The following is a 21,901-nucleotide window of genomic DNA, read 5'->3' as shown; positions in this document are numbered from 1 at the left end:
CTACTAGATTGCTGCATTTGACACTGCCGATCAGAACATACTACTAGAGAGACTGGAAAACTGGGTCAGGCTTTCTGGGATGGTAATCAATTGGTTCAGGTCATACTTAGAAGGGAGAGGTTATTATGCGGGTATAGGTGAGCATAAGTCTAACTGGATGTCCATAACATGCGGAGTCCCGCAAGGCTCAATTTTTGCACCGCTCTTGTTTAGGCTGTATGTGCTCCCACTAGGTCAAATAATGAGAAAGAACCAAATTGCCTATCACAGCTTTGCAGATGTTACCCAGGTTCACCTAGACTTTTCACCAAATGACTATAGCCCCATTGACTCCCTCTGCCAATGCGTTGATGAAATTAACAATTGGATGCGCCAAAACTTTTTTTTTCAGTTTAACAAGGAGAAAACTGAAGTTGTTGCATTTGGTAACAAAGATGAATTTCTAGGGGGCAAACAACTAAAAAGCAAGTCAAGAATGTTGGTGTGACTCTGGAACCAGACCTTAGTTTCAGTAGTCAAATTTTAAAGTACTTTTACTTGTTTATAAATCACTCAATGGCCTATGACCTATATACAATGCAAATATATGCTTGCTGAATATAAACCTAACAGACCACTCAGATCATTAGGATCAAGTCAGTTAGAAGTTAGAAATACCAAGGTTTCACTTAAAACAAGGGGAGTCCACTGTTAGCTATTATGCCACCCGCTGTTGGAATCATCTTCCAGAAGAGATCAGATGTGCTAAACATTGGCCAAATTCAAAACTCATCTGTTTAGCATGCATTTTACTGAATGAGCACTGAGCTACGTCCGAACTGGTTGCACTGTATTTTATGTATAACCATTTTCTATTCTTAACCGTTTTAATTAATTTTAAATCAATTTTTTTAATCATTTAAAAATATATATTTTTTTAATTTGTTGTCTTACTGTTGTGATTATTATTATTTCTTATGATTATTTTACTTCCTTTTAAGTAAAGCGCTCTGAATTATCATTGTCTATCAAATGTGCTATATAAATAAACTTAACTTGCCTTGCCTAAATACTGGTCACGCTCAATGAGATGAAGACATGCAGAGGTAGAGAACGCAACAAACATACCCCTTTAGGTCATGAAGCAGCCTGTCTAACACAACACATATTCTCCAGAATGGGTTAATGATGGTTTCATTATTTCATGATGAAGACAGACTGAATATTCAGATACCAGATGGGATTGTTCGACTTTTTTCTTAAGACAAAGCTAATTGTTTGATTTCAAGAACACACAACCAAATCCTAATGCTATTTCGTGAAATAACACAACAACGGCTGATCCATTATAGTGCATACATGGCACGTCTGTTTTATAGGTATATCATATTATTCTTGAATATAAGTGTTTAGTCTAAATATGTGTTAACAAATCTTTTTTATTTATTTTTTTTTTATTTTTGTTTTTTTTTTTACAAAGAAGTTAAATTTAACATGTGTAACTAATACCTCATTCAAATGCTACAGACTTCTAGGTCAGGAAACTACAAATCCCAGCATAAACCTCAGACTTCAGACATGGCCACCGGGCGCAATACCCCACAATACTCATACATGGCAGAGGTCTAAAACGTTGGACATCTAAATATATGCATGCTCAGATACCCTATATAAAAGGACTCATATCTCTGTACTATTTGTGATTTTACAGTTTAGGGATGTTAGTGATGCAAAGTCCGATTAATTTTCGCGAACCAATTCTTTCGGGGAAGTTGGGGTCAGTGAGCCGCTTCAAAGAACAGATTCGTCAGTTCCTTTAGTCATCATGCAGTGATGTCAGTATACATTTCTTTTCTAAAAACTAAGTGTCATGTTATATCAATGAAACATTCAAATAAAGTTATCTGTGTGAACGCATATTGCTGATTATTGTCTTTTGTTCCTTTTAGTTGATGTTTATATACCCCATTTTTATGCATTGATCCTTCATGTCGGATACGAGTCACGACTGGGCAATTTTGACTAACCTACACATAAAAAATATGGATATGTTCTATATGTCTAAAGTATAAGTCTATAGAAAGAATAAAGCATCCTGATAAACTCATTGATTTAGCTTAACAACTTTAAAATATAATCTGTATGCACGATAAACCGTATGCTCTTAAAAGTGATAGTACACAAAATATGTGTAAAAGGACTGATAACACATTAATGAGATGTTTTGGTTCGTGTCTTACACGACTGTGTGTTACTAAACAAATTTTTTATTAAGTTTTAATATAAAAGATAATAGTTTGTTTGCAATTTTGATGCTTTTATTATGAAATCACACAAAGAACCATTGTTTGTTAACACATTATTAATTGAAAATGACACTATGTGTTCATTTCTGGTCTGTCTACGAAAATGCCGCGAGACACAAGGCCTCAATCTTACTATTTCTCTGTACATTTAAAACACTTAAAGTTGAAGATGGTGTGGAAACACTATTCTCTTTGTATGCGCAAATCAGTTGTTTTAAGCAAAAGCGATGATTCAGTCCGTTTTATTCAGTCTTTGTGATTTAGGCCTCGGACTTTTAGTTTTGTCCCAGGAAACAGTTAAGTGTACATTGTCATGTTTGGCTGTTCATTTTTAAGAAAACATGAGGCCATCGTCCCTTAATTCTCTTAATGTTTCACAACTGCAAATGTTTGTTTAGCTTAAGTATTAGTTTATAGTCAGTTACAAATGTGTCAGGAGTGAAGCTTATATGTTTTTTTTTTTTTTTTAATCATAATAAAGTTACAGGTTTACGGTAGTTGGAAGAACACTTGGCAGAGTGTTACTCAAACAGTCCTCTGTGTTATCTTTTAATAAAATATTCCATCGGACGTCACTAAGACAAATTCTGTAACAGCGTTCCATAAATGAATATAAACATTCAAATATTTATAGAGGTAATAAGAACAATTCGGTCTAACAACACAAACACAAATGTTTGCTCTAACTCTTTCACACACTAGTCTTATTCCTGGTAAGCCTAAAATTGATAGATATCTTGACTTTATCCTAGTGTTCAAAGGCGCTACTGCGACCGTCACAGCGTTGTGAGTTGTAAACGCAAAATTTTTCATAGGGTTACACTTTGAAACAAGAACGACTTTATATGTCTCCATGATTTTGTTAGTTCTTTCTGTTTGAATTTGTTTACCGCAGTTTCGCCACTCTTGTAGTATTTCCCCATCTAATTGTAATTGTTAGGCCTTGCGGTTTGTTTCCTAGTTTTTGCTGTCACGTTAGAGATTTCTGTTAATTTGCTTGTTTAATAAAATATCGCTTTAACCCTTCGTCTTCCTTGCTTTAACCATTTATTAATAATTCTCTTCCGTCAATATTCTATTCAGCTACTGGTTTTCTTTTTATTCAATTACGTGTTCTGTGTTAGACTATCACACCACTTAGCCCTCAACACTTCCTCATTTGTAAGTCGCTTAGGTTAAAGGTGTATGCATAATCAATAAAATCAGTAAATTGAACTCGGAGAAAAGAATAATGAGTGATTCAAACTTTTATTTTTAACAATACATTGTTGAATTTACATGCATACACTGAAGTAATGAAGAAAAAAAATGATAAAAATATGTTGTGACAATTAGAGTAATGACATTTCAGGTTATCTAGCCAGAAAAGAAATTTTACACAGACCAGTATGTCTCGGGCTAGTATAAAATCGACTAGCGTCTCAATCGTGTGTTCAGTAATATCTCCCGCTGGCCCTTTTTTGTATACCAACCACACGCATAATTCAGTTCTACATACGTACACATACCGCTAGGACCTCATTTGACTCCAAATTCACCGTTACAACCAGACATCCCAGCCAGAATTTTTCTTTTTTTACACAGATTGGCCCTTTTTGCCAAACTGACTCTTGTCAAAAAATCCCATGAAATGCTTAGAGTCTCTTAATCTTTAATCCATTTCATTTTTTAAGTTTGTTACACGCTTGGGATCTCCCGTACAATCATGATTCGGATCGCATGCATGTTCGATGACCGTGCGCATCAGATCAATCATTTGGTCTCTGTACCGATGTTTAAACGTAGAGATATGACATCTTTCACAGGACACAATTTTCACCCGCGGTGCAGTCGCACTTATTTGCTCATGTGCCGCATGCTTCGTCACCTTTTGCGTAGTGTCAGACATTCTTTTCAGAAATCGTTCAAAGATGTAAACTCTTTATCAATTGAAAATAGCTGTTTCCTTGAATCTGGACTGACTGTTTTAATCCAGGATGGTCCAGGTCTTGGAAAAATTTCAGAGTGCGTCAGGATCAGACAAATTGGATTGTTGATGCTTATTCTGTCCCTCCGTGTAGATAACGTTTTGATTAATCAAACGTTACAACATGTATTGTATCCAACATGGTTCGCAGATCTAGGACAAGTAGGCAATAACTGCAGAGTTTATCAGAATGGGCAATTTTACGGCTGTGTAGCGTAGCCGCAGTCACGAGGAAGTAGTAACGGATCTTATTGAGCCGCACATTCGCGCTAAATAAATTGTTTGAGGACAGGTCTTGTTGTGACTATTGGCTGGTTGTTGAGATCGGGGCGTTGCACTCAAAAGTGGAGGAGGGTAAAGGGGCCTGGTTAGGGATTGACCGGTGGAGCCTCGCATAGTCCACCAAAGCGATCCGTTTTCAAGGCGATATTTTGGTTTTGGTTTTTGAAGTAACTCTGTCATTTGTTAGGATTTGGGCTGATTTAAGACGTTGTCAAATAGTTTCAGGTACAGTTAAAAAAGTGATATATCACTTTTAATGGTTAAATATGGGAAAAAATCAAATGAATTCAATAGCGGTTTATTAACACTAGAACTGCCAGAGGTTGCTGTATACCTAAAAGGGCCAGAGGGTAAATTTTACTCGCACACACGAAAACTATTTATATGGCTAAATAACATATTATTTCACTGTGTTATGCCGCTGTCTTCACAAAGAAGTGCCTAGAGTCATGAAATGATTATATCTAATCGTCATTACTATGTTTTTTATCTTGTTGTTTTCTTCATTACTTCAATGTATGCATGTAAATTCAACAATGTATTGTTAAAAATAAAAGTTTGAATCACTCATTATTCTTTTCTCCGAGTTCAGTTTACTGATTTTATTGATTATGCATACACCTTTATCCTAAGCGACTTACAAATGAGGAAGTGTTGAGGGCTAAGTGGTGTGATAGTCTAACACAGAACACGTAATTGAATAAAAAGAAAACCAGTAGCTGAATAGAATATTGACGGAAGAGAATTATTAATAAATGGTTAAAGCAAGGAAGACGAAGGGTTAAAGCGATATTTTATTAAAACAAGCAAATTAACAGAATTCTCTAACGTGACAGCAAAAACTAGGAAACAAACCGCAAGGCCTAACAATTACAATTAGATGGGGAAATACTACAAGAGTGGCGAAACTGCGGTAAACAAATTCAGACAGAAAGAACTAACAAAATCATGGAGACATATAAAGTCGTTCTTGTTTCAAAGTGTAACCCTATGAAAAATTTTGCGGTTTATAACTCACAACGCTGTGACGGTCGCAGTAGCGCCTTTGAACACTAGGATAAAGTCAACGATATCTATCAATTTTAGGCTTACTTACCAGGAATAAGACTAGTGTGTGAAAGAGTTAGAGCAAGCATTTGTGCTTGTGTTGTTAGACCGAATTCTTCTTATTACCTCTATAAATATTTGAATGTTTATATTCATTTATGGAACGCTGTTACAGAATTTGTCTTAGTGACGTCCGATGGAATATTTTAGTTAAAAGATAACACAGAGGACTGTTTGAGTAACACTCTGCCAAGTGTTCTTCCAACTACCGTAAACCTGTAACTTTATTATGATTATTTAAAAAAAAAAAAACATATAAGCTTCACTCCTGACACATTTGTAACTGACTATAAACTAATACTTAAGCTAAACAAACATTTGCAGTTGTGAAACATTAAGAGAATTAAGGGACGATGGCCTCATGTTTTCTTAAAAATGAACAGCCAAACATGACAATGTACACTTAACTGTTTCCTGGGACAAAACTAAAAGTCCGAGGCCTAAATCACAAAGACTGAATAAAACGGACTGAATCATCGCTTTTGCTTAAAACAACTGATTTGCGCATACAAAGAGAATAGTGTTTCCACACCATCTTCAACTTTAAGTGTTTTAAATGTACAGAGAAATAGTAAGATTGAGGCCTTGTGTCTCGCGGCATTTTCGTAGACAGACCAGAAATGAACACATAGTGTTATTTCAATTAATAATGTGTTAACAAACAATGGTTCTTTGTGTGATTTCATAATAAAAGCATCAAAATTGCAAACAAACTATTATCTTTTATATTAAAACTTACTTAAAAAAAATTTGTTTAGTAACACACAGTCGTGTAAGACAGGAACCAAAACATCTCATCAATGTGTTATCAGTCCTTTTACACATATTTTGTGTACTATCACTTTTAAGAGCATACGGTTTTATCGTGCATACAGATTATATTTTAAAGTTGTTATGCTAAATCAATGAGTTTATCAGGATGCTTTATTCTTTCTATAGACTTATACTTTAGACATGTAGAACATATCCGTATTTTTTATGTGTAGGTTAGTCAAAATTGCCCAGTCGTGACTCGTATCCGACATGAAGGATCAATGCATAAAAATATAAACATCAACTAAAAGGAACGAAAGACAATAATCAGTAATATGCGTTCACACAGATACGTTTATTTGAATGTTTCATTGATATAACATGACAATGAGTTGTTAGAAAAGAAATGTATACTGACATCACTGCATGATGACTAAAGGAACTGACGAATCTGTTCTTTGAAGCGGTTCACTGACCCAAACTTCCCCGAAAGGAATCGGTTCGCGAAAATTAATCGGACTTTGCATCACTAACATCACTAAACTGTAACATCACAAATAGTACGGAGATATGAGTCTTTTTATATAGGGTATCTGAGCATGCATATATTTAGATGTCCAACGTTTTAGACCCCTGCCATGTATGAGTATTGTGGGGTTTTGCGCCTGGTGGCCATGTCTGAAGTCTGAGGTTTATGCTGGGATTTGTAGTTTCCTGACCTAGAAGTCTGTAGCATTTCAATGAGGTATTAGTTACGTGTTAAATTTAACTTCTTTGTAAAAAAAAAAAAAAAAAAAAAAAATAAAAAAAAATAAATAAAAAAGATTTGTTAACACATATTTAGACTAAACACTTATATTCAAGAATAATATGATATACCTATAAAACAGACGTGCCATGTATGCACTATAATGGATCAGCCGTTGTTGTGTTTTTTCACGAAATAGCATTAGGATTTGGTTGTGTGTTCTTGAAATCAAACAATTGTCTTTGTCTTAAGAAAAAAGTCGAACAATCCCATCTGGTATCTGAATATTCAGTCTGTCTTCATCATGAAATAATGAAACCATCATTAACCACGTATGGAGAATATGTGTTGTGTTAGGCAGGCTGCTTCATGACCTAAAGGGGTATGTTTGTTGCGTTCTCTACCTCTGCATGTCTTCATCTCATTGAGCGTGACCAGTATTTATGCAAGGCAAGTTAAGTTTATTTATATAGCACATTTGATAGACAATGATAATTCAGAGCGCTTTACTTAAAAGGAAGTAAAATAATCATAAGAAATAATAATAATCACAACAGTAAAACAAGGAATTAAAAAAATATATTTTTAAATGATTAAAAAAAAAAATTGATTTAAAATTAATGAAAACGGTTAAGAATAGAAAATGGTTATACATAAAATACAGTGCAACCAGTTTGGACGTAGCTCAGTGCTCATTCAGTAAAATGCACGCTAAACAGATGAGTTTTGAATTTGGCTAATGTTTAGCACATCTGATCTCTTCTGGAAGATGATTCCAACAGCGGGTGGCATAATAGCTAAAAGTGGACTCCCCTTGTTTTAAGTGAAACCTTGGTATTTCTAACTTCTAACTGACTTGATCCTAATGATCTGAGTGGTCTGTTAGGTTTATATTCAGCAAGCATATATTTGCATTGTATATAGGTCATAGGCCATTGAGTGATTTATAAACAAGTAAAAGTACTTTAAAATTTGACTACTGAAACTAAGGTCTGATTCCAGAATCACACCAACATTCTTGACTCGCTTTTTAGTTGTTTGCCCCCTAGAAATTCATCTTTGTTACCAAATGCAGCGACTTCAGTTTTCTCCTTGTTTAACTGAAAAAAAAAGTTTCGGCGCATCCAATTGTTAATTTCATCAACGCATTGGCGGAGGGAGTCAATGGGGCTATAGTCATTTGGTGACAAGTCTAGGTGAACCTGGGTAACATCTGCAAAGCTGTGATAGGCAATTTGGTTCTTTCTCATTATTTGACCTAGTGGGAGCATATACAGTCTAAACAAGAGCGGTGCAAGAATTGAGCCTTGCGGGACTCCGCATGTTATGGACATCCAGTTAGACTTATGCTCACCTATACCCTCATAATAACCTCTCCCTTCTAAGTATGACCTGAACCAATTGATTACCATCCCAGAAAGCCTGACCCAGTTTTCCAGTCTCTCTAGTAGTATGTTCTGATCGGCAGTGTCAAATCCAGCAATCTAGTAGTACCAGCACTGATATTTTGCCAGAATCAGAATTTAAGCAAATATTTAAAAAATGTATTATCTTAATGAGTGCTGTCTCTGTGCTGAGACGCGGTCCGAAACAAATTGAAAATTGTCCCGGAATCCATTTGAGTTTAAGTAGCTGTTCAGCTGATTAAAAACTACCTTTTTTAATAGTCTTGTCAGTAAAAGGAAGATTTGATATTGGTCTATAGTTGCTCAATATAGTGTTATCAAGATTGCTCTTTTTCAGAAGGGGTTTAACAACTGCAGTTTCAGGGGGGTTGGAAAACCCCCAGAAAAAAAAAAAGAGGCATTCACCACTTCTAAGACATCTGCTTCTAAACAGTTAAACACACTTTTGAAAAAAGATGTGAGAAGTGTGCCAAGATAGCAGGTTGACGATTTAAGGTGCTGTACTATTTCTTCCAAAATGTTGCTATTGTTGTTTGTATGCGAGTGTTGTGTAAGTTATAAGGTTTGAGAATAAGGTCTGTCTATAGCTGTGGTTCGTTCCACATTGAAAGCATTAAGGCTGTCTTTATAGATGCTATAGTAAATTTCAAGTTTCTTCTTCCGTCACATCCGCTCAGCTTTTCTGTATTGACTCTTCATACTCTGTCCTGCTGTTGATTTTCTCTAAAGGTGATTGTTAGCTCATGCATGTATTCTTTAGTTTCATCATAAACTAGGTAAGCAGGGACTTGTAATAATATGCTGAACCTCTGATAAGTTGGTCAATCACACATACAGAGTTATATCTTACTGCAATGCTATAATACATTTTCTGCAATGGTTGAACTCGTTGTTAGAATGCTTCAAATTGGGTCCAGGCTTGTTTTATGAGCATACTCTTATTTGTCAAACTAGTCTTAAGCGACATTATTCACATTTTTAGAGTTAAACAGGTTAATGAGCTCTTTCAGTATCTATACTTGTAATAATGCTTAAAATATTTCCATTAGGTTCTAAGCTACAGCTAAGTGATAAAACAAACTTAAAAATGTTTTGTTTGCAGTTTGTGGGAGTCTGTGAACGCTGTGTGTGTGTGTGTAAGTGTGTGCGTTAGAGAGTTTGAATGAAAAATGTTTTAGGTTAAAGATGTGATTTAACTACAAACATCCTACCTTAGAAACATAACACTACAGTATGTGTTTTCCCCCCAACGAACCGGTTGTTCAACAAATAAAAAAAACGGTCATAAGAAGTTTTGTTGTGTTGTGAAGAGAAAGTCAGATATGTATATAAATTAAGTTATATTCATTAATATGAGAGAATCACAATGAATTTATGAGTTTATGTATTCATACTGTTTCATGTACTCGCTGGTTGCCGTATACGTATTCAAGAGAAATGTATAAACTCAATTGTTTTAATAAATCTAAAGCTTTTAGTCTGTAATTACAAATATCTTAGAGAAAAATATTTCATACATTCTATTTTCATTTGTCTAGGGAATTGAGTGTGGACATTAAAGCAAAAAAGATTACATTTTAAACAATTTGAACAATAATATTGAACTTTACACATTATAGTTAACATCTTAACACGTCTGTATCAGTAAGATATTTATATCATCACAAGCCATCAGACAAATCAGGTGGGGGTGATAAGTTTGACTTATTGATTATCTGATTATTTCTTAGCAATTATTTGATCAAATCTTAGTAATATAATACTGTATAGACCCTCTTGTTTTTATTTTAATAAAGTAAAACATTATAGTGTGAAAATAAATATGGTGCATTTAAACATCATGGTTAATGATACAATTTTTAGTGAGAAAGAAAGTGTAATCTGTTGTAAAGATTCTGCGAGACATTCGTAGCGCCTTTCTAAAAGTTATTTTTGTTACAAACAAACTTATGACAACTGATTTTCAGTCTAGGTCTAATTCATAAAGAAAAGTCTCTGTAAGCGCCTTGCATTCATCAGAGGCTCATTTGACTACTTCTAACCCCCTGTATTAGAGCATCATGGTTTTAGGTTTGAAAAACTACAAAATTTAATTTATTTGTTAAAACAAAATTTATGTCATTGTGTGCTTATTCTTATTTTTAATAATCATACTGCTTTTCGTCATCTTGTAGAGATATAAGGTGTGATGGTAAACATTTTTATTTGTAAAAGGTTTGTGTGAAACATTGTAAAAGTTTCAGTGTGATTACTTCCACATGGGTAAACATAGCATTCTGTTTACAAACAGAGCCTGAAGTCTGTGAAAATATCCAGGACTGTGTATTTTACAACCACGTCGTCACGGTTAAATCCGAAACATACTCTAAGCTACCTTGATGTTATTTAAACAAGCTTCTTAAAACAGAGTGTAAGATTACGGTGGTAAAGATATCCGCATGAGACCTGTCGGTAAACATTCCAACAATGTTCTCTGGACCACTTTTCTGAAAATTAGATGTACTGTATAGGACGAGCCGTGTCTGCACCGTAGCTACAAACGCTGTCAAATAACCGGACCCAACGCCAAATTGCGAGAATAAAAGCTGATTAATATTTAAAATAGATGTAATTTTAGCTAAACAATTAAAAACGTTTTGAACCACGTTTGAAACGGAATTAGATACGATGAAAAAAAAAAACTATCTATTATTATAGAATCTAGATCATGTAAGAATACCATGATTAAAATAAGAAACGTAATTAAATTATAAACAAGAACCGCCGGACAACAGCTGTAAAGGGAGTATGGTTATTTAAACATTAAAGTAATATCGCTCTTTGAGTTAGATGTAGTGCATTTAAAACGTTTTTGCCAACTTATCCGCATTGTCTCTCGCAGCGGGCCGAGATGACGGGAGAGCTCTCTTACGCAGGCGGAGAGAGAGAGAGAGAGAGAGAACGCACGGAGTTTAAACACCAGAATTTTGTAAACCTATCATTTGAAGAATCGTGATGCCTGCGCGAGGAAGACTTTCGCGAAAATAATGTAAGGGGAATTTATATTTTTTATTGATTTATTCTCAGTTTGTTAATAGGCTGAGATTCTTTTTATACCGTAGTCATATTAAATGAAAACACACACACGTACACAACACACACACACACACACACACACACACACACAGACACGATCTCACGATCTGTTAAATTATTTATTCTGTTTATTCTTCATCAACACGTCCTGGTTTTCCTATGTGGAGTTAATATTTTTATTGAATTATTCTCAGTTTATTAATATGTTGAGAATCTTTTTTATATCGTAGTCATATTAAATGCAAACACACACACACACACACAGACACACACATACACACACACACACACACACACACACGATCTGTTAAAATTGTTTATTAATTATTGACATTAAAGCCAATATCTTTCTCACAGCCCCCATACAGAGAGAGAGAGAGAAACCGGGAGAGACAGAGAGCGAGAGAGAGAGCGCGCACGCTGGGCAATACAGAACGCAACCTGATACCTCGGTCACGTACCACACGCACAGACGCGTCCGCAGATGAGTCCAGATATGAGAATGTGTGTATAAGATCTACAAACACATTCTTCAGGGATCTCATTCATCACTTGGTCACTGAACAAACAACACATTTCACCTCGCGGAGCTCAAAGGATGACGGATGGATTTCACGCACGCCGGGGTTCCGCATATGGACGTTATTAATAGGGCAAAGTGCACATCTGGACATAATTAATATGTCAAAGGTCAAACTCATTAATCGGAGGTGACATTTTCTCTCCTCTTACCATAAAATAATTTAAAGGGCTCAAAATTTTATTAATCAATCAAAATGGATGTCCTCTAAAACACTGAGACTGAAGTTACCAGATGGTGTTTAATCAATTTTAACATCTGGATGTAAAAAGTACTCCAGCTAAATTTCAGCAAAACATTTTAAACCACCTAAATTATCCATATCAAAAATCAGCACTTTAATCAAAAAGAAAATTTACACCCATGGGTTCATGACAGAATTTTTTTTTTGCATTTAGATTCTGTTTGACTTAAACTGAACATTTAAAGATGAATGGTGTCATAGCCTTTATCTCATTCAACACGTCAAACAAGCATTCAAATGAACCTGAAGAGATGAGCAGGCACATGCTCAGAATGGAGTTAATGACAGGAAGCTGAAACAGAACACAGCTGACTCCAAGAACGCACCACTTTCATTGTAATTGAGCTATTAGCCTGTTAATAAGAGGGCAAACTGTGGTCTTCTGCTTAGGGTCAACTTTATCATCCACCATCAGTCTTGCATGGGTGTAAGCTCAAAGGTCAATTACTCACCAACCAGGCGAATCACGTTGAGGGTGGTGTTGGTAAGGATGGGGGCATTGGCTCGGTTCAGATTGTAGTCGGACCTCTTCCGGCTGCGAAGTGTCTCTCTGGACACGCTAATTAAGAGAGGACAGAGCAGGGACACTGAGATCCAGGATTATTAGGAGCATTAGAGTTCAATGACCTTTAAAACGGAGGAGTCTCATTGACACACTTCCGTCATTAACCTGGGTTCAGTTTTAACTGAAGAGGGTGTTCTGGGTTTTTTTTTAAAAAAATGAATGTTTAATATTTATCACAGCTTATATGTACAATATGTGTGTTAACATGACTTTAACGTGAACAAATTTATTATTAATTATATTAATTAATATATTAAGTTATATCCAAGTTTGTAACATTGTAGCCATGAAAATGCACTGCCATTAACCCTAAAAAAATAACTGAAACAGGTTTATAGTTCAAATAATGAACACATTTTAAAAATGGCAAGTGTCTTTCTAAAACATCAATTTTTGCTTTTTTTAAGAAAATGAAGGGCAAGTTGAAATTACTTCTGTGGTGATAATCATTATCAACACAAATTCTGTCAACAGAGCTTAAATTGTATTGAACCCAGCTTGAACATTGAATATTCCAGATGTATTCTAAACAAGCACTGAAGTCACAGATTGTGAGCAAGAGTCACCATATTGTGTTTTAGAAAACTTATGTCATTTTAAATATGCAAAACGTCAAAATGTGGCAGTCTCTAACAATGAAGTGTCACATCATGGAATGTGCCAGCTTATTTACTGCAGGGAGAACTGTCAGTCATCTTCGTGAGGAACAAACAGGCATTAAATATTCATCAGGGTCCACTGCTTAATCACATTCCTAATCTTTTCCTTGATTTATGATATTTCTTTCACACTTAGTCACGGAGACCAAGCCAAGAGCAATTATGCAATGTAAAAAAATGCCAGTTTGCACACTCATATAGTTAGCAAAACACAACCACATGTTGTAATTCCAAAAGGAGCCATTTTGTATCTCCTTGAGACTGTTTTATTAAACTTCAAAGCCCTGAATGGCTCTAAACAGCAGCCTTGTGGACTTAAAAGGCTCATTCTTCATAAAATAATTAAAGCATTTCTTGCAGATAAGAGGCTAATGATAGCTTGTGTGTTCACTGTACACAGTGTGAATTTAAACTATTTCTGCTGCGTGAGAGGGAACAAGAGTCCATAAATGAGAAGTTTGCTGCCTCCTGACCTTGTCTTGGGTTAATGAACCAATTCATGCGTGACCTGGATCTACAGCACATTAATATATGAAAACATGTCAACAGGACACCAATCAAACCATGCATATGCAATCTAACTGTCAACATACCATTTGGTGGCCAATTACTTAGTATACAGAACCTAGAGGTAGTCCTGTGTGTCGTGAGCATCTGGATGATGACTCAGTACTGACCTCTTCACTGGAGCATCTCCTGTCTGTTCATCAACATAGTCTTGTTTCAGCTCCTCAGGTACATCACTGTCACTGTCATAGTCCTGATACACACTCTTCTCCAGCTCATCTGACTCATACTGCAGAGAAAGGAAACAGAATGGAAACCAGGATGAATCATAAAAGCTGAAAATTTACAAAAAAATATACATACACTACCATTTTTAAAATACTTTAATTCAGAAAACATTAACAGACCAACACTTTTCTGCCAACAGACCACCAAAACCTTCTGAAAATCAGCTTATCAGGACTGGGAGATGGCTGAGAAGCCATCTAAGACCAGTAAAACCAGCAGAAAGAGTAGAAAACATACTCTGTTACAAATGTACTGCGAGTACTGCGTCTGCTAAGATGCTATGGGCAAAAAGTCCTTTTTCTTCTGAACTGAAGCCTTTTTCAATAACGCAGTGTAACTGCACGGCTGGTTTGTGTAGTACACTTTAAAAAATGAACCAATGGCTTGGCACCAGTGCTGCATGAACTTATGGCCACAAAACCCACCAAAGCCCGCCAGAATGGGTTCGGCCATCTGGCTATATAAGCAGGCATTTTGCCACAGGATTCAGGTTACTTCAACTGAAGCTGCATAGCATGGCTAGCAACGCAGTACCCGTTCCTGTATCTCAAGGAACGGAGTTTACGTTTGTAACTGAGTACGTTCCCTATCGATACTTCACTCGTACTGCTTAGACGCTATGGGAACCAGTCACGCCATGCTATGGCAGTGGAACGACTACATGTGTAACCTTGCCCTATGCACCTCAGGGCCCAAGGGGACAAGAATAGTAAACACCTCCCAAGGCGAACGGGCTAAGCTCACAGAGGTCATGCTCGGTCTGAGTGATCGTCCCAGAAAACTTGCACAGCCCCAGCACCTATGAGGGCCGAGAGTCCACAAGTAAATCCTCTGATGGGTGTGAGCATGTTACAGCCAAACTCCTGCTCAGAGTGGAACTGCGTAAGCAGGTACGTGCCAGTTATGCAGAAAGAACCCTAGCCTGCAAGGCATGGATGTCCAGGTTATAAAACTTATTAAATGTGGACAGCGAGGCCCAACCGGCTGCCGCACAAATTTCTGCAATGGATGCCGCTAGAGCATGCCCAAGAAGAGGAGATGACTCCAGTTGAATGGGCTCGTACGCCAATGGGGCATTGCAGGCCCAAGGAAGAGTAGGCTCTGCTTTGTGACCGGATACCCTTTAGCGCGACCACCGAAGCAAACAGAGCTGTTCAGACTACCTAAACATGGCGAAATGCTCTATGTAAACTTTCAGCACCCTGACGGAGAAAGAGTAAATTCAATCTCTACTGAGGGAGGAAGCGCAGAGAGTGTAATGACCTGTGCCCTGAATGGAGTAAAGAGGACCTTAGGTATATAACCATGCCCCATTTTCAGGATGACCTTCGCCCAAACTCCCGGCAGGTAGGGCTCACTGAGAGCGCCTGTAAGTCTCCCATTCGACTGACCGATGCTAATGCTAGCAGCAGAGCAGTTTTCAACGACAGGGGCCGAAGGTCAACAGACTGCAGCAGCTCAAAGGGAGAACCCTTCAGGGCCCTCAGAACAGTGGTCAGGTCCCACATAGGGAGAGTGAGGGGATGGGGCGGATTCAGCCTCCCAGCCCCCCTCAGAAAACGGACAACAAAGTTGTTTCTGCCCACCGACTGGCCTGCTATAAGGGGATTGAGAAGCCGTTATAGCTGCTACATAGACCTTGAGCGTGGATGGAGAGTGCTACTTATCCAACAGCTCTTGCAGGAAGGACAATATCACTGATATGTCACAGACGGACGGGTCCTCACCGCAGGTTAATCACCAGGAAGAGAACACTACCACTTAAGGGCATAGAGGCATCTTGTAGACGGCGAATCAGCTGAGCAGAGAGGATGCTATTCCACTGCGAGGCGTGTCAACGGCATGCCGGCTCTCCAGTCAATGGAGACCAGCGTAGAACGTGGTCATCACTGCAGGAGAAGAAATCTCCATCCTATGGCGAAGTGCCCGCTTACATAGCCAGATGGCCCTGCCCATTCTGGCAGGCTTTGGTGGGCTTCATGGCCATAGGTTCGTGCAGCACCGCTGCCGAGCCATTGGTGCATTTTTAAAGTATACTGCACGAACCAATGGCCATGCAGTTACACAGCATTAACCCTCTGGAGTCTAAGGGTATTTTTGGGGCCTGGAGAAGTTTTGTCATGCCCTGACATTTGTGCTTTTTTCAGTTTCTTATAAATATCTAAATGGCTAAAGTCTAATCTCACTGTAATCAGCACAAACTAGGCTATAATAATATGTGAGCAGCATGTATGTACATGATTGTGTTTTTGAGAAAAAAAAAATGTTATGCGTGGTTAGTGAAAAACTAAAAATGTTAAATCACTTGAATAAGGCAATAAAACACATACAGAAAATTGGTTCCCAGGAATTTTGAGAACTGGAGCTTTTAGCCTAGAATTTTTTTTTCTAAATGATGTGAAAATCATCTTGTTTACTTACTTACAGAAAAACAATATATTGATTTAAATTTTCGAAGACACTTTTTGTTGGTAAAAGTCATATGCGAGTAGGCGTCAACTATCATGAATTCACACCTGAGAAGACAAAGGCCTGCATAATGAGCTGCATAATGAGCCATTCAGTCAGCTGTGTCACTGAGAGGGATGAGTTACAAGAAAGAATGTGAGGACAAAATAAATCTATATAATTTTATGTTTGTAGTTTATTTAGAATATATTTAATTATCCAACAACCATAATTTAATATTCACTTGTGAGTGCAGTTAAACAGTTTATTAGGAAAAATCAAAGCTGACTTTCAAACTGAATTTTTTGCATCATTACTCCAGTCACACAATCCTTCAGAAATCCTTTTAACAATCTTATTTTCTAAAAAAAAAAACATTTATTGTTATTATTATCATCATTATTATTTTTATTATTATTATTATTATTATTAATGTTGAAAAGAGCTGAGAATATTTTTTTTTAGGTTTTTTAGGGGGGATAAATTGAAAGAACAGCAATGATTGTTACATTTGTTACAGTTACATTTATTGTTACATTTATATTATTTACATCAAGCTTTTGAATGGTATAATAGTGTATATTGTTATTGAAACTTCATAATATTTCACTTGATTATACATTTAGTCAGGAATTATAGTTTGGAAAAAGTCTTTGGAAAAAGTCTAACTAGTAAAATGTTTACACGTTATGTGAAAACTAGTACAAGTATATAAATCAATAAAAAGAGACTTACTCATGTTTATGATCTCTGCTGAATAAAGTGCTTCATTCTTTTTTCTGAGGAAATCCAAATCTCAAATCCTCAACCACATCACATCTTTTTGGGGTGAATGATGTCTTATTCCTCTCATCGCGAAGCAAACAGTAAAATAATAAAAACTTGAAGAACAGTCTCGCTGCGTTGTCTTCTGTTGTGTGGGCGTATTCAAAAGCCGCGCGCTTCAGTGAAACATTTGAATCTCAAAAGCGCGCTCGGCGCGCGGGGGGGCGTGGTCGCATTAGAAGATAATGAAGGGAGACGTGAAAAACGGACATCGCGTTGTTTTCATATGGATTACTTTATCACAGAATATTTGTTTTCAGCAGCACTTGTTTAGTTTAAAAGTAGACATGTCAGACTTTCTATAGATATCTCTCTCATGTCTCTGTGTTGAGTATTCACTGAGTTACAGTTCATTTTAATGACGCATTTGTATCTGAAGATCAGCGCAGACAAAGGCTGCAGACAGCACTCCTTGTTTGTTATCTTTATTTTATAAGTGCACAAAGTTTTGTTGTTATTATGTCTGTATACAAAAAAAAGTAGACCCTTTACAGATTCGATTGATGTATTGCACTTATCTGTACGATCAAAACTGAAAGTTTAATTTAAGTTCTTTTCGGGGTTATCAGGAGAAAATACCCCAAAACGCGTATACGCGTTAATCGACTCCAGAGGGTTAATGAAAGAGGCTTCAGTTAAGGAGAAAAAGGACATTTTCCCCATAGCGTCTTAGCAGACGCAGTACAAATGAAGTATCAATAGGAAACTGATCTGTAAATTCTAAAACTAAACAAAGAGTATCATAAAAATAGCACAATGATTCAGCCTTAATGGGATAGTTCACCCAAAAATGAAAATTCTGTTATTAATTACTCATGTCTACCCTCATGTCGTTCCAAACCCGTAAGACCTCCAGATACGTTTTCTATGTTGTCTGTACTTTGATTTAAACAAAAACAACGTATCCATGTGGCACAGCTAACACAGAACAGCATACGTTGTTTACATTCAGTGGATACTCTCCAAAATTGTGCCAGGGTGACATGGAGCAGAATTGTTTAATAAAGTCATTTTTTTGTTTTTCTTTTGCGTACAAAAAGTATTCTTGTAGCTTCGTAAAATTACAGATGAACCCCTTTTGTCACATGGATTATTTTAATAATCTCCTTGCTATTTTTGTGGACCTTGATTGTTTAAGCACACTTCTATGGGAGGGTCAGAGAGCTCACGGGATGCATCAAAAATATCTTAATTTGTGTTCCATAGATGAATGGAGGTCATACGGGTTTGGAACGACATGAGGGAGAGTAATTCATGACAGAATTTTAATTTTTAGGTGAACTAACCCTTTAATTTTCTGAGATTCAGAGCTGGCCTTGAAATAAAAGCAGCAGTGTCAAAACGGGATGCAGATCCAACAGATAAATCTAACCTTAAACAAATTTACCCTAAAGCTGATGGATGTTGTGACTAACAAAACAGCATGGAATACTAAAAACGGCAGGCATTACTATGCAAAACACTTTGTTCTCTCTCAGAGTAAAAGCACTTGTACCAAGGGCTTGCACTCTCAGTCATCAACATACAACGTTTGTTTTCATTACAGGAGCATCATCAGAGACGCCAAGCACATCAGAGCTTTAATAATGATGAGTATTTTCTCCACATAGAACTAATGGCCTCTGTCAATAGTTATAAGGACAATGACCCATTTAACGTTACAAAATATTTACGCATCAAATTTTCACTCATTTATTTTCTCCTTTTCAGCAGTCGGTTTGGCAAGCATCTAATAAGAATAAGAATGTAAGTGTAACTGTAAACCCTTATAAAATGGTTGTTTGCTCAAGCCTGATGCCAAATAGTACAGCATAAATATTGTTGAACTGTTTAATATTGTAGGAAAATACTGAAATATAGAGGAATCAAGAGTTTAGATGGTCTAGAGATTACAGGAATTTATCCATATGCAAGAGATGCACTGAAAGTTTTCTCAGGCAAAAATTGGATGAAAACGCCATAAATTATTAAAGGGGTTATCGGATGCAAAACTCACTTTTACATGTTATTTGAACATAAATGTGTGTTGGCAGTGTGTGTACACATCCACCCTAATAATGATAAAAATCCTTTCAGTGATATTCTTTAATCTCTATAAATAATATCCCCTTTTTCAAATCAAGCCATTCTCAGCTTCTTGTTTGTGTGACAACACACAGACGCAAATCATTTGTGATCCAGCTTCACCTACAGATGAAGTGAGTATAAAGGTTTTTATGAATCTTTGCAAATCGCCTTTCCTAATAATGTGCTAGTTAGCAAGTTTCATGGCTAAATGCAGCTAAATGCGGCTAAAGTAAATAGGATGGCTCGTCACCCCACAGAAGAGAGGGGCAGGGTGAGCAGAGCTCATTAACATTTAAAGGGAGAGGCAACAAAACAGGTTGCTGTGAAAAGAGCTGTTTTTTTTTTTACACTACCACTAAGAAATTTTAATATATATTTTAATAAAATGTCACAGACTTTTCATTAAGACCCTAAAGAATCATATCAACTTGTGGAAAATGGGCATCTGATGACCGCTTTGAATGATATTAAATGAAAAATGAAAAATTGAGCTACACTGAAAGATTAAAAAAAAAAAACATTTGTGAAAGATCAGACACCTTTTTTCTCTTATACAGCTGGAATTTACTGTAATTTGACTTTTTAAATATTACTAGAACCTACTGTATATGTTGCTCTAAATGACAATAATGTTTCTTAAACTACTATATACCCCATTAGAAGCCAGGACATCTTCTGTCTCCTCTTCCTTATTGTCGATCTGCATCTCAAAAGGATTTCCTCCCTGTAGGTACTGCTCAAAGAGAGAAAGCTCCACCGTCTCTGTGGATTCCGGCTGCCTGCTGGGAGATACTGAAGGAGAACGACACTGACCCATGAACTTGAACTCCTGAAAAAAGGGAAAACAAAACAAATATATGAGAATTCATATCGTACAGATCAATAGCTAAAAAGTAGGCTAGGGGGAGATTAGGTGGGCTAGGTTTAATTGAATTGTTTGTGCTGGTTGAATGTCCGAGGAGGAGACAAAAAAAAAAGTAGCTCTAAAGGCCCTAATATACTTTAAGCGAAATTGAAGAATGAACTAGTGTGACATTAATTTGAAAAAAAATCAGGTCAAAACATAGTGTTTTTATTATTTTTTTTATTTATTTATTTTTTTACAGTCGATACAACTTTCTGGAAAAGTTTGCTCCGGCTGGTAAACAATTTCTATTGGTCCCTGGTGATTGATAATAGGTAGTGTGCTCTGGTTTATTTCTTGTGTTTAGTCAGTCAAGGTTAAATGCTAGTAAAAACATTAACACTCTGGCAAGCTGCTTTATAGCAGAAATTGAAACTGTTTTTACATGTGCTATATAAATAAATGTGTTTGACATGACTTGACTGAAGTGCGAAATTGCAGAGCTGGTGCAAACATATCCACAACGTTATGATATGATGCTTTCTTAAGTGCTATTTTCTCACCACTGTCCATTTTGTTGTATTTTTACTTTATAATTGAGAGGAAAGCACATAACACATATTTACATATTCATCAGAGGTACTTCAAACTTCTTTTTACCCCTAAGCAAAGAAAACTGTGAATATATCAGGGCCTTAAACTCCCGGTGAAATCAAAATTGAAGTTTTTTGGCTTTTAGTATGAATATGTTAGCCTTAAGGTTATATATAAGCTAGTGTGCTCTAAAATAACAACAACATTTGCATTTAAAAGATATAACCATTCAAAACTAACAGTCTCTAACTTCTATCAATATGGATCAACAATTTTGATGACATCACCCTGCACTTAAGCTTCTCATTAAACTTTCTGTCCAATCAAATGCTTTGCACGAATATGCACAAATCGGCACAGACCATAAACCCATCGGATCAATTTAAATTCTACACAGAATGCCATATTTTATTGCGATATGGATGAGATTGTGGCAAATGCAGCTTTACAGAGCTCAACGGCTCTGGCCCAAGCTAATATAACGGAATGCTATTGGCTAATTAAAAAGGGGGCGGGACTGTTTGACATGTCCTGCCCTCTCTCCCTTTTTCAGTTGAAATTACATCAACACAAAATAACACAGATTGTTTAAAAGCACTTCAGTAAACCTTTATGTTTTCTGTTTAATATTCCATGGCAATTTTGGTTTAAAGAAAAT

The 21,901-nt window shown here is 36.4% G+C and overlaps 1 protein-coding gene across 1 annotated transcript in view; it reads right to left on the bottom strand.

The window, feature by feature from the left end:
- Positions 1 to 12,872: 12,872 nt before the first annotated feature.
- The window catches only part of LOC109110952 (syndetin-like), a 75,903-nt gene continuing 66,874 nt past the window's right edge, over positions 12,873 to 21,901 (bottom strand). The window contains exons 18-20 of the mRNA XM_042745444.1: positions 20,458 to 20,634; positions 14,348 to 14,466; positions 12,873 to 13,005 (exon numbers count right to left, since the gene is read on the bottom strand). Coding sequence (XP_042601378.1) covers positions 12,891 to 13,005; positions 14,348 to 14,466; positions 20,458 to 20,634 — 411 coding nt within the window. The 3' untranslated portion in view covers positions 12,873 to 12,890. The remainder of the gene's footprint in view (positions 13,006 to 14,347; positions 14,467 to 20,457; positions 20,635 to 21,901) is intronic.

This window comes from Cyprinus carpio, chromosome B19, assembly GCF_018340385.1.
Source record: "Cyprinus carpio isolate SPL01 chromosome B19, ASM1834038v1, whole genome shotgun sequence".
Classification (NCBI taxonomy): Eukaryota; Metazoa; Chordata; class Actinopteri; order Cypriniformes; family Cyprinidae; genus Cyprinus; species Cyprinus carpio.
This window is presented reverse-complemented; position numbering and strand designations above follow the sequence as displayed.